The 12,767-nt window shown below is 50.9% G+C and overlaps 1 protein-coding gene and 1 non-coding gene across 2 annotated transcripts; one reads left to right on the top strand and one right to left on the bottom strand.

The window, feature by feature from the left end:
- Window positions 1-1,773: 1,773 nt before the first annotated feature.
- Window positions 1,774-11,608, bottom strand: PSMB3 (proteasome 20S subunit beta 3). The gene is made up of 6 exons (XM_003996762.6): window positions 11,414-11,608; window positions 10,921-11,105; window positions 9,066-9,173; window positions 4,357-4,534; window positions 2,800-2,894; window positions 1,774-1,886 (listed from the first exon to the last, which is right to left on the bottom strand). Exons 1-6 carry the CDS (start codon window positions 11,414-11,416, stop codon window positions 1,838-1,840), a joined length of 618 nt encoding a protein of 205 aa, XP_003996811.1. The 5' UTR covers window positions 11,417-11,608; the 3' UTR covers window positions 1,774-1,837.
- A 757-nt stretch (window positions 11,609-12,365) lies between these two features.
- TRNAN-GUU lies at window positions 12,366-12,439 on the top strand. The gene has a single exon. It is a non-coding gene; the product is annotated as a tRNA-Asn (tRNA).
- The last annotated feature ends 328 nt before the right edge of the window (window positions 12,440-12,767 follow it).

Below are 12,767 nucleotides of genomic sequence, written 5' to 3'. Positions count from 1 at the left end.
GGTGAAATCAGTGTCTGGCTTGAGTTTGGAGAAAGAGTATTTACAGGCCGTGACTCTGGCCGCCTGCTTTCAGATGTGGCTAACAGAGCAGCGGTTAAGAGCACAGGCACCACAACTGGGCAGCCGTCGTGACCTTACTGCGCACATTGAGAAATGGACAAACCACCCGCTTCTCGCCTCTCTACGTAAAACCAGCACTGGCTAAGAGCCACACACAACTACCACCCCTGTCCCAGCTCTCCCTTGACTGGCTATGTGGCTGACTTTGAACAGGTGACCTCTGTGTACCTCATGTTCTCCATTTAGATTGAGCTTAAAAATCTAGGGGCGCCTGGGTGGCTCAGTCGGTTAAGCGTCCGACTTCAGCTCAGGTTATGATCTCGCGGTCCGTGAGTTCAAGCCCCGTGTCGGGCTCTGAGCTAATGGCTCAGAGCCTGGAGCCTGCTTCCGATTCTGTGTCTCCCTCTCTCTCTGCCCCTCCCTCATTCATGCTCTGTCTCTCTCTGTCCCCAAAATAAATAAACGTTAAAAAATTAAAAAAAAAAAAAAAAATCTAGTGATCCTCCCTGTGTGGTTCTGGGAGAATAGGATCAGCAGCGCCTGGGAATCAGAAATTCCGGGTCCCTCTGCAGATCTGAATCAGAAAGTTTTTTTTTTAATTTAATTCTATTTAAATCCAAACATGAGGTGTAATAATGGTTTCAGGTGAATCAGACTTTTAACAGGTCCTCCAGGAGATTCTGATGGAGGCTCAAGTTTGGGAGCCGCCACCACAGGTTGGAAGCTGGAATAATTTGGGGAGCTTTTTGGAAAGACAGGCACCCAGGCCTTTAAAAGCCAGTTAAATCAGAATCTTGAAGGATGGTATCAAAGTATCTTTGTGGCTAATGTGCACCCAAGGTTAAAAGACACCTGGGTGGCTCAGTCGGTTAAGCGTCCGACCTCGGCTCAGGTCATGATCTCCAATTTGTGGGTTCGAGCCCCATGTCGGGCTCTTTGTGGACATCTCGGAGCCTGGAGCCTGCTTCGGATTCTGTCTCCCTCTCTCTCTCCCTTTCCCCTGCTTGTATTCTCGCTCTCTCTTTCAAAAATAAGCAAACATTTTAATAAAAAACAACAAAACACTGATCCATAAGCCCATTACTTGTAGTTACTTAGCCAAATTTCTACCTGAAACTATGAAAGATTTAAGAGTTTTCCTATAGGGGTGCCTGGGTGGCTCAGTTGGTTAAGGGTCTGACTCTTGATTTCAGCTCAGGTCACGTTCTCATGGTTTGTGTGTTGGAGCCCTGGGTCAGGCTTGTTACAGTGCAGAGCCTTCTTGGGATTCTCTCTGCCCCTCCCCTGCTCATGTGCTCACTTTCTCTCTCTCTGAAGGAAAAAAAAAAAAAAAAAAAAGTTTTCCTGTAGAATTGAGTGGAAAGCATTCTAGGCTTTGGGGTCAAATAGAATATGGGTTTACATCTTTGCTTTACCATTTATTAAAGTCACCCTGAACAAGTTAACTGCCCATAAAAGAAGATTACGTCAGCTGCCTTAAGTCACCATGATGATTAAATTCTAGAATGTGTAAAGCACTTTGTGCCGGGCCTACCACACAGCAGACACTCAGCAAGTGACGTGTCGATGTTCTCCCCGCTGGTGTACCGGTAGGGTTGGCTGCAAGTCCAGAAGAAAACCCAAGGGCTGAGCTACACCCTGAGGAGCTATCTGTAAGTGCCTAGCGGGGATCAAAGATCTCGGGTAAAAGTCCCAAAGACAAAGAAGCAGAAGTGAAAGAAAAAAACTATTTTATTTAAAAAAAAAAAAAAAAAAAGTAGGCTCTGAGAACAGAGGGTTAGTCCATGCGGGCCTTCAGTGTCCTGGTGGTAATCCTGTCCTTCTCACTGCAGAGGGAGAAAAGTCACAAAACATCTACGCCATTCTAGACTGCAGAACGGAGCTGTCCAGCCAATTCTAGGTTTGACTGTCTTGCTCATGTTCCACTAACCTTAGCCTGTCTGCTCAGCCTGGGATGAGGAAGGGGGGAAAGACAGGAGACTAGTGACAGCTCTCCAGGGCGGGAACCACCAAGAGTAAGAGGACGGCCTGACTGCACAGCCCGCCGAAGAAGGACAGGAGCTCCCCCAGGCCCGGAGGACCAGTCATTTAGGAAGGACGTTTCATCCCAAGGAACATAAAAGGGCCCGAGGGTGAATTGTCTGCTATCAGCCCCAGTCTGTTTTTCGTGATAATTGAGCAAGCCACCCCATAACTAAAGGGTCCAAATGCTTATTTGGGGATGTGCCCAAGGAAAGCTGTCGGGAGGACATCTACTTCATCCATTCGGGTTCCTGGTGACAGCTCCAGACGAGAGGAAAGGGGATGGCAGTTAGGGAGCCGGCTGGGGCTGGAAAATCATTCCCGGCGCCCGGAGCACCAGCCAGTCGTGGCTCAGAATGTCACCCAGAGGCGGGAGTTGGGAGAGGAGGGAGTCACCTAGAGTCTTGACCAGTCTGCAGTAGCGCTGCTGTGGCTCATCCCCACACAGGTCCCTGAGACTTTGGGGACACTTCCTACTGTGAGCAAGTAGGGAGGAAACTCAGGGTCACGGAGCCTCACCTGACAGAGGCCAGGGGAACCGCAAGAGGCTCCTTGCCGCCACCCTTGGAGAAGCATGGATTTCTGCTATCCCAAGCCTGCCACAAGCACCTTTCCTCCCTCACTCCTGATCAGGGGGATGGGAAGATGGGGTGTCTGTGGGGGAGGGGAGAGGCAGGTGTACGCAAAGCTTCTAGACTTTTTCCAGCTCGTACTCACATGACGTGGACAATGACTCCCATGCCTGACACTGCATCCCGATCCACGGCATTCAGCATGGCTTGTGAGATGGTTTCAAATAGGTGTTCTGGATCCTGCCAACAAGCAGAAGCCTCAGACCCTAACTTGGTTGAACCCTTTACCTCTCTCTTTTCTAGGCTCAAGGTCCCCAACTCTGGCCACCCTCACGCCTGAAGTGAGGGACGGTTCCCGGGATGTGGGAAGCCCCCTCGGCTGCTCAGAAGGAAGCAGGTTACGTAAGGGAAAGCGAAGCCCTGAACTGCCTCTACTAACCAGCAGTGTGACCTTGGACAAGTCACATGTTCCTCCGCTAAGTTCAATCCCCCTTCTGTAAAATGGGGAGAATCCCTATTTGACTTCCACGTGCTTTAGGAGTTGTCTATGGGCTCTCCTGCTGGGTGTCACACAGGTACCTCAAAACTCGATCTGTCCAACCGTCAACCCACTCCCCAGCCCCCCAACCTTCTCCTTCTCCTACGTCCTCCATCTGGGTTGGCTTCGTGAGAAAACTCAAGACACCCTCATTGTCTCCACCTCCCTCGCTTCTGGTTGAAATGACCAAATGCTCTAGACGCCAGAGGCACCCCTGCCCCTCCCCTGACGATCTTTGCTCAGGCCTCGCTCAGGGCCTCCTGCAGGCGAGCACGAGAGCCTATGGCATCTACCTGCGGGTGCCGGTTCCTACCCACCTTTGACATCAGGTACCGGGGAAAAGTTCAGACTCTGGAACGGCATTCAAGGCCTTTTGAAGTCGCAGCCCACTCTTGCTCTCCGCCATCATCTCCCCCCACAGAGCAGCCACAGCAAGCTCTCTCATCACCGAACACACTCGCCCCTCTGGTACCTTGGCACAGGCTGTTTCTTCCGCCAATCAGACCTTTTGTTTCCTCTCATCCTGGCAAACTGCATTTTTTACCACGCGTTTGGGGGTCTGTCTTGCTTCACCAGACTGCAGTGAGCCCTTGAAGACCGGCCAGCGGGGCCCGGCAGAGATGGTGCGACAGCCACCCCTTCCCGTCAGGGACCGTTCCAGTCTTCATGTGTTTCCCTCACACTGCCCCTCCTAAGGTAGACTACGCCGTTATCCCCATTCTACAGCCGAGGTAATGGAGGCACAAAGAGACAAAGTGACATACCTGAGGACATAACTAAGTGACGGGTGGATCCAGGTTTCCAACCCAGACAACCCTGCTCCAGAGCCCATTCCGCTGACCCGCCTCGGCTGTGACCCTACACCTTGTAAAATGTTTGTTCAACGAACGGGTGTGAAAAGCCCGTAAGGAGTTACTCCAAGGTAAGGAACCATCTGCTGTTGCGGCAAATATCTGACCGGGGTCTCCTGACAGATGCTGTTCTCCCTGGAGCCAGCCTGCACCAAGGCCCGGCCGTTTCTGGACACCGTCCCGAGGCCAAGCAGCTGTGGCTCTCTCCTACCTGCGTCACTCTCTTCATCGTGTGCCACACAAACACATTTTTCCCCGATGGCCAAGGGGTGGACACCTCAGAGCCCGGCCCCACTCCATGCCACCAACTCACCATGTTGGGCTCCCAGAGGGACTCGCACATCCCATACATTTGTTCGGAGCAGGTGCCGCTGACCACAAAGTCGTCAGTCACCATGGGGCAGCCGATGAGGTCTAGGGAGCAGATGAAGGGCTTGAAGGTCTTCGGGTCCAACCCGGCGATGACTGGCTCTGTGTAGTAGGGGCCAAACCTGTGCAGGCCAGGAGCAGAGAGAAACCAGAACTCAAGAACAATCGCCTTCTTGTTCAGACCTACCCAGAAGACTTTTTTTTTTTTTTAATGTTTATTTATTTTTGAGAGAGCAAGCGAGCATGAGTGGGAGAGGGGCAGAGAAAGAGAGAGAGAGAGAGAGAGAGAGAGAAGGAGGGAGGGAGACACAGAACCCGAAGCAGGCTCCAGGCTCCAAGCTGCCAGCACAGAGCCCGACGCGGGGCTCGAACTCACAAACTGTGAGATCACGACCCGAGCCAAAGTCGGTCGCTTAACCGACTGAGCCACCCGGGCGCCCCTCAAGACTCTAAGAGTCACATGTTCTACTGACTCAGCCAGCCAGTTGCCTCCCATAGGGCCAGCTTTGATTCACCCTTCCCCACCTCCTGGCATCTGACAGTGCTTTAAGACTTCTTTTCCCTGACACCTGCCTTCATAGCCTCCGCCCCCCTGACCCTCTCTTCCACTTCCTATTTCTGGGAATTCTGAGTTCTACTCTTCCCTATCCTCACCAAAGTCCTACCACCATTCAATTCTCTATTCATGTATCTACCTATACCTCCACTCCTTTCGAAAACGGACTTGAAGCAGTTTATAGGAAACACACTAAAAAATAAAAATCATTAAAACAATGACAAGACACCCGGACTGAACACAAAGTTTTGTGCTGAGTCTCTTGGCAGACAAGGCAAAGAAGGATACTCAGGAAGCTGGGTTATTTTCGTTGTCTGCCTACAGGAAATAGGAGATTATCGGACACTTGTCCGAGACCCTGAGCTCTGAGTAGAATTAATCTCAGAAATAGGGGCGCCTGGGTGGCGCAGTCGGTTAAGCGTCCGACTTCAGCCAGGTCACGATCTCGCGGTCCGTGAGTTCGAGCCCCGCGTCGGGCTCTGGGCTGATGGCTCGGAGCCTGGAGCCTGTTTCCGATTCTGTGTCTCCCTCTCTCTCTGCCCCTCCCCCGTTCGTGCTCTGTCTCTCTCTGTCCCAAAAAAATAAATAAAAGTGGGAAAAAAAAAAAAAAAAAGAATTAATCTCAGAAATCTATCATAAAATACTCAAAAGCTGGGACACCTGGGGGGCTCAGTCAGTTAAGCATCCGACTTCGGGTCAGGTCATGATCTTGCAGTTTGTGAGTTCCAGCCCAGAGCCTAGAGCCTGCTTCAGGTTCTGTGTCTCACTCTCTCTCTGCCCTTCCCCCACTCATACTGTGTTTCTCTCTCTCTCTCTCTCAAAAATAAACATTAAACCCCCCCCAAAAAAAAAAAAATAACCGCAAAAGCTAATGGCTGTTATTCTCAATAAAAATAGTAAGTGGGGCACCTGGGTGGCGCAGTCGGTTGGGCATCCGACTTCAGCTCAGGTCACGATCTCGTGGTCCGTGAGTTCGAGCCCCGCGTCAGGCTCTGGGCTGATGGCTCAGAGCCTGGAGCCTGTTTCCGATTCTGTGTCTCCCTCTCTCTCTGCCCCTCCCCCGTTCATGCTCTCTCTCTCTCTCTCTGTCTCAAAAATAAATAAACGTTAAAAAAAAAAAATAGTAAGTAAAGATGTCTTATCTTTATTTTTAAAAAAATGTTGACGTATTTGTTTTGAGAGAGAGAGAGAGAGAGAGAGGGAGCAAGCACGAGCAGGGGAGGGGCAGAGAGACAGGGAAAGAGAGAGAATCCCGAGCAGACTCCCCGCTGACAGTGCAGAGACCAACACCGGGCTAGATCTCACGAACTGAGATGATGATCTTGAGCCGAAATCAAGAGTCGGACACTTAACTGACTGAACCACCCAGTCGCCCCATCTTGTCTTTATTTACCCATGTCTTATATTGGCTCTCAGTAATACCTGAGAGCATGACCTTAAATTATAGCTCCGTAAAAAATAATTCTAAAAAAAAAAAAAAAAAAAAAAAAAAAGGTTCTGTCCACTGCTCAAGTTTGCAAATCACAGAATTCGTCGATCCTGCTAGAAAATCCCTGACTTCAGGTGGGCTTGTACAGAAAGCTCCCGGTTAGCTGAGAAGCTAGGACTTATCAGGTCAGCCTCAAAAATCCTGTAGTTTTCTTTTTCTTGTTAAAAGATTGTTTTAGGGGCGCCTGGGTGGCACAGTCAGTTAAGCGTCCGACTGCAGCTCAGGTCACGATCTCGCGGTCCGTGAGTTCGAGCCCCGCGTCGGGCTCTGGGCTGATGGCTCAGAGCCTGGAGTCTGTTTCCGATTCTGTGTCTCCCTCTCTCTGCCCCTCCCCCATTCATGCTCTGTCTCTCTCTGTCCCCCCCGCCAAAAAAATAATAAATAAACGTTGAAAAAAAAAAAAAAAAAAAAAGATTGTTTTTAAGTTATCTCTACGCCCAGCATGGGACGCGGACTCATGACCCTGAGATCAAGAGCCGTACCGCCTGAGCCAGCCAGGTGCCCCCGTATTTTTATTCCCAATAAACACGATGGGGCACTGGCTCAGTCAGTAGAGCATGTGACTCTTTTCTTTTTTAAGTTTACTTACTGATTTTAAGTAATCTCTGTACCCAGCACGGGGCTTGAACTCACTACCTTGGTTGTGAGTTCAAGCCCCGTGCTGGGTGTAAAGTTTGCTTGTTCTGCGCTGACGGTACGGAGTCTACTTGGGATTCTTTCTTTCTCTCTCTCTCTCTCTCTCTCTCTGCCGCTCCCCTACTCTCTCTCTCAAAATAAATAAACATTCTAAAAAACAAAAACAGAAACATGAGCCATTATTCATATACTTAAATGTGAGGTAATTTTTACAGGTGTGAAAGACATTTCCCCCATCTACAATCAGTTTAAAAAATTGTTTACGGGCACCTGGGTGGTACAATCCGTTGAACATCCAACTCTCGAATCCGGCTCAGGTCATGATCCCGGGGTCATGGGATCAAGCCCTTCATTGGGCTCTGCGCTGAGTGTGGAGCCTGCTACGAGTCTCCCTCTCCCCCTCTGCCCCTTCTCCCTGCTCTCTGTAAAATAAAGTTTAATTTTTTTTAAACATTTATTCACTTTGGAGAGACAGAGCATGAGTGGGGGAGGGGCAGAGAGAAAGGGAGACACAGAATCCGAAGCAGGCTCCAGGCTCCGAGCCGTCAGCACAGAGCCCAATGCGGGGCTCGAACCCACAAGATGTGAGATCATGACCTGAGCCGAAGTCGAACACTTAAACAACTGGGCTCACCCAGGCACCACACTCTAAAAAGTCATCTAAGGAGCACCTAGCTGCCTCAATCAGAGTGGCGTGCTACACTTGATCTTGGGGTTGTGAGTTTGAGCCCCACGTTAGGTGTAGAGATTACTTAAATAAAAACTTAAGACAAAAATCATTTAAACCTTTTTCTTTCTTTTTTTTTTTTAAATTTTTTTTTTTCAACGTTTATTTATTTTTTGGGACAGAGAGAGACAGAGCATGAACGGGGGAGGGGCAGAGAGAGAGGGAGACACAGAATCGGAAACAGGCTCCAGGCTCTGAGCCATCAGCCCAGAGCCTGACGCGGGGCTCGAACTCACGGACCGTGAGATCGTGACCTGGTTGAAGTCGGACGCTTAACCGACTGCGCCACCCAGGCGCCCCCATTTAAACCTTTTTCAATTCGGGATTTTGATAAACACAGTTACACGTGGCAGACAATTCACAGCTGAGGATATTAAAATACACCTAAAAAAAGGTAACCCTTCTTACAGTTTTTAGCTTTTTAATACTACAAAGGCAACAGTATCGATCCAGGTATGAAAATGGCAACGACTCAGCTTTGAAAGCTAAAGAGTACTTCTGTGACTTTTCCATAAAGTTCAAAATTATTTCAAGCTAAATGATTTAAAAAGAAATAAAAGGGAAAAAAAAAAGAACTCCACTTGTCATTTTGCTACCCAGCTGTGCCCAGTAGAAAAGTCCCTGTGGGGGGTGCCTGGGTGGCTCAGTGGGTTAAGCGTCCGACTTCGGCTCAGGTCACGATCTCACGGTTTGTGGGTTCGAGCCCCGTGTCGGGCTCTGTGCTGACAGCTCAGAGCCTGGAGCCTGCTTCGGATTCTGTGTCTCTCCCTCTCTCTCTGCCGCTCCCCTGCTCGCACTCTGTCTCTCTCTCTCAAAAATAAACAAACAGTAAAAAAATTTAACAAAAAGAAAAAGAGAGAAAAGGAAAGTCCCTGTGGGGCTCTCCTTTGCTTCCATGCCAGCTTCTGCACTGGATTCTAGAGCTAGGCCTCTGCTTTCCTCGTCACAAAGTCTTCAAAGAAAACGGACAAAAATTCAGGTACCCAATCCCTAGGTCCCGAGACTCTAGGGCACACTTTGGTGGGGTCAGTTCTGCTGCCTGGAAGCAAGTTTGTCTGCTGTGTGCGTTCCCTGCCTTCTTCTGAAGTAGCCCTTTCTTTCCTGGTTGGTCGTCAGGCCCACAGAAAACAGACCCATAAAACAGGGTTATCACCCTGCAAACGAGAAATGGGAGAGGGAGGAGGAGGAATCATCCTCCAGCCATGACCACGTGGCCACAAAGTCCCGGGCTACACTTCCGCTCACCGTTTCTCATACAAGAGGTTGGCCACCATGCTCATGAGGGTGTAAGGCTTGATCTGCCGACCTTCCTTCAGCTCATACAGGTTCAGCCGGAACTTGAGGCGCTGGGCACTGTGACAGGAGGAGAAAGGAGTTAGGACGTCACTCCTGAAGGTGCCCGAGGGTCCACTCTGCGGAGGGCAGGAGGTACGTGGGGAAACATACAATCGCCGCCCTTGCCAAGCAAGACTCCTCTCTTCCTCTCCCGGTGATTTTCTCACCAGAAGTCCGGCCTCATGTCCACGTTTCAGACTTGCCCAACAAAGGCCACCAGTGCCTTTGAGCTCTGAGCCCAGGACAGGCCCCGGCAGGGAGGAGGAGCAGACCAATGCCAGAAGCAAAGCTGCTGAGTGGGTCAAAGGACGCCAGAACAAAGAGCCTTAGACACAACCTGAGCTTCTCTTACAGGTGAGGAAACTGAGGCCTTGCAAAATTAGCAGTTACCTCCCACAAGCCTACAAAGGCGGTGAGAAAGCCTCCAGAGGAAAAGGAAACGGTGTGAGGGGCGCAGAGGAAGGCCGATGGAGGCCTTTACAGTGACGGCAACTTGAAGCTGTCGCCCTGATGCCAGAAGGAAGCATTTCCAAGTCACGTGTTCTTGAGACTTAGGGAGCTTCGACGGAAACGAGAGAAAACGTTCTGACCAACTTCCACCCACATTAGTGAACTAGTCTCTTGATCTTCCAAGAACTAAGTCCGGGAACTGCTGTTCTTTGGGCCACCAGCTTCCTGGAGGACCTGCCACTTGTGACATCTTCCCTCTTGAAACCCTAACCTGATCCTTTTCCTCTGGCCTCTCGTCTTCCCCCACCACTAAATGTACAGTTCAGCTCTCAAACGGCAGCTAATTTTTCTCCTCTACATAGTCTGTCCAAAATCTGTTCCCAGAGGTTTAAAAGATCACCGATGCCTCTCTAGCCCCGAGATACGATTTCAAGTTCCCAACTGCCCGAAAGATGTTCCTTAGGTCGCCTCGTCCCTTCAAAATTGGGGTCAAAAATCAGTCACCACCTTCCCCTAAAACTAGCCCGCCCGAATTTCTGGATTTCGGTCAACACGCTCAAATCAAAAATCATCTTTCAGACATTTCTGGATCACCTATATGCCAAGTAGTAATCTAGACACTAGTAGCAGATGAAAAAGACACAGAGCCCACCCTCAGTGAATGACTCTTTGGCCTCACAGTAGCCAAGCAGCCACTAAGGCTGCTAAACTCTCAGAAATGCCTTCCTTTCCTTTCCCATCACTACCATCCCATTCGGACAATAACCCTCATACCTTTTTTTTTTCTTTTGGACCAACACAATAGCTACCTCTTTCATCTCCCAGACTCCTCTTCCTCTTAAATCACAGGGCTTCTATCCACTAGATGAGGAATCTAGCAGTTAATATGCACTCATCTTGGATCAGGTATCTTTCTGTATCCCCTTCCCAACTAGGCCTGAAGTTATTTAGGGACTGAGCACAAGCCCCAGGAAGAGCTGCGTTGAGATCCTGAGTGACATTCATCAACTTGCACCTTGGGCAAGAAACTCTAAGACCTTCAGTTTCTTCATCTGCAAAATGGGACGGCAGCATGGTAATGTACTTAAGCGGTTTAAATGAGCCCCTGCATGTAAGGTGCTCCGTGCAGAGAAAATGAGTAAATGCTGGTGAAAGCTGGCTAGGGTACAATTCTTTATGGCTTACGGTGTGTCCGGCAAAGTCTCTGATTCACTGGTGCTGTTTGGTAGACGACTGACACCTGGGCCACTCAAGACACCAGGCAATGCTAGTCCAAGAAGAGGCCTGCGTGTGGGCGGGGACCCCCGACACTTACACAGTCTGGACATCGGTGGCCAGTCCGGCCAGGCCTATGTACAGCCGATCGCCCATGGGAAAGATCTTCTGGAAGTCCGTGGTCACCATCTGGGCCTGGATCCCGAAGCGCCTGTCGGCAGCGATGGCCACACAGTTCTTCCCCTTCATGGCCATGACGGCCCCTCCGTTATAGGACATAATAGACTGCGGCAGACAGAGCGGAGGAACTCAGCGTGACGGGCCAAATGCGGCCAGAGTCCCCGGCGCAGCCCCTGATCCGAAGGCTCCTATGTGCACCGTCCTCCCCTCTGGAGGCGCCTGGACACCCCGAAGCCCAGCTGTGACATTAGCGCTGTGCAGCTGCGGGGAGCCGCCTTCGAACCCCTGGTCCTCACCGCGGTCGGCTTCCCTTCAAACGACCACCAGGCCCTCTCCGCCTCCCAAAGCTCCCGTGCCCCCTCCCCGTTCTTCAATCCCTACCCCGCGTCCCTTCTCCTCGCTCCCCATCTCACCATGACTGCGGCGTACTGGGACCTGCAATCGCCACAATTCCACTCAACCGGCTGAGGCCCCCACTGCACAACCACTCTTGCTGCCTTTTCCCTGTTCGCCCAAAGGCCGACCCTTCCGGGACATTTTGACTTCCTACTGGCTGTGACTATCTGTCAGTCATCAGAACCGGAGTTTGGTTGAGAAGCCAAAACCCAGAATGGGAAGGCGGAAAGTGAAAAGTCACTGTTGAGTGCGGAAGAGCCTGGCGCCGCGGTGCAAGCTGGGATCGCGGCGGACCGGGACTCCCGGCTCGGAGGACCTGGGCTGGGACCTGTGTGCACGTGGGCTGGTGAAGCCCAGAATAGGGGCTGCGGTCCCAGCTGAAGGACCACGGTGTTGTGATCGCGCCGTGTGGCTCGGGTGTATTACGCTAGCTTGTTTCATTTATTCTTTCCAGAAATCCTTCCGTCTCTTATGTGCCAGGTACTATGCTAGGCTCTGCACATTCGCTGGCCTAGAACGGTGCCTGGTATTTAGGAGGCGCCGATTCAGTACACATTGAATGTTTCGAGGGGGAGGGGCAAAGGGAGGGCGTCGCGGATGGGCTGCGGCTGCAGGGGTTCAGGTTCAAAGGGGAGGTTTGGAGACCAAAGGTGTTTATGCTTTTTGAGACCCCCCCTCCCCACGTATCCCCAAGACTCAGGTCACCCTAAAAAAAAGGACGTTTCGGGCTTTTCCATCTTCTTATCTTCCCCTAAGAGCGATCTAGAGGAAGCCCCGACTACCCCCTCCCAGAACCAATAGAGGAGGGACGTAAAGGTCCCTCCTCGTCCCTTTCCTTGATTGGGACCCTTTCCTTTCTCCCCAGGGCCTGACTGCTTTCGCCCGATTGCAGGGTTTCCGTTGGATTCCTGCGCCGTCATAGGCTCGCTCCCATTGACTCGGCTCACCGCCACGCTGGCAGTTGTCGCAGTCTCTGTGGCGCAATCGGTTAGCGCGTTCGGCTGTTAACCGAAAGGTTGGTGGTTCGAGCCCACCCAGGGACGCTGCCTCTTTTTTTCCCCCCCTTTCTACTAAAAGAAAAACCTAAGCGGTATCCTCCCAACATCTAAGATGCCAAATTCCGTTTTGAAACGGCAGATGTTTTTATCTATAGCAAGTCAGAGGGTCATTGTGATTGAAAATTCCTTGATGTTCAGTCAATGATGGGATTATTTCTCCAGCACTTTCCTCCACCGCCTATCTCCCACCCCGCCCCCAGGCTGGATTGCAGGAAAGGCAAAGACAGAGGTTTTTGTCTCGCTGTGCAATACGTTTCAGGTTGCATTTTTCGTAGGATTAAGAATGAATTTACAGTGGAGGTGGGACAGTTTT

The sequence above is a fragment of the Felis catus genome, chromosome E1 (genome assembly GCF_018350175.1).
Source record: "Felis catus isolate Fca126 chromosome E1, F.catus_Fca126_mat1.0, whole genome shotgun sequence".
NCBI classification, from domain to species: Eukaryota; Metazoa; Chordata; class Mammalia; order Carnivora; family Felidae; genus Felis; species Felis catus.
The sequence above is the reverse complement of the archived record's forward strand: the minus strand, read 5'-3'. Positions and strand labels throughout refer to the sequence as shown.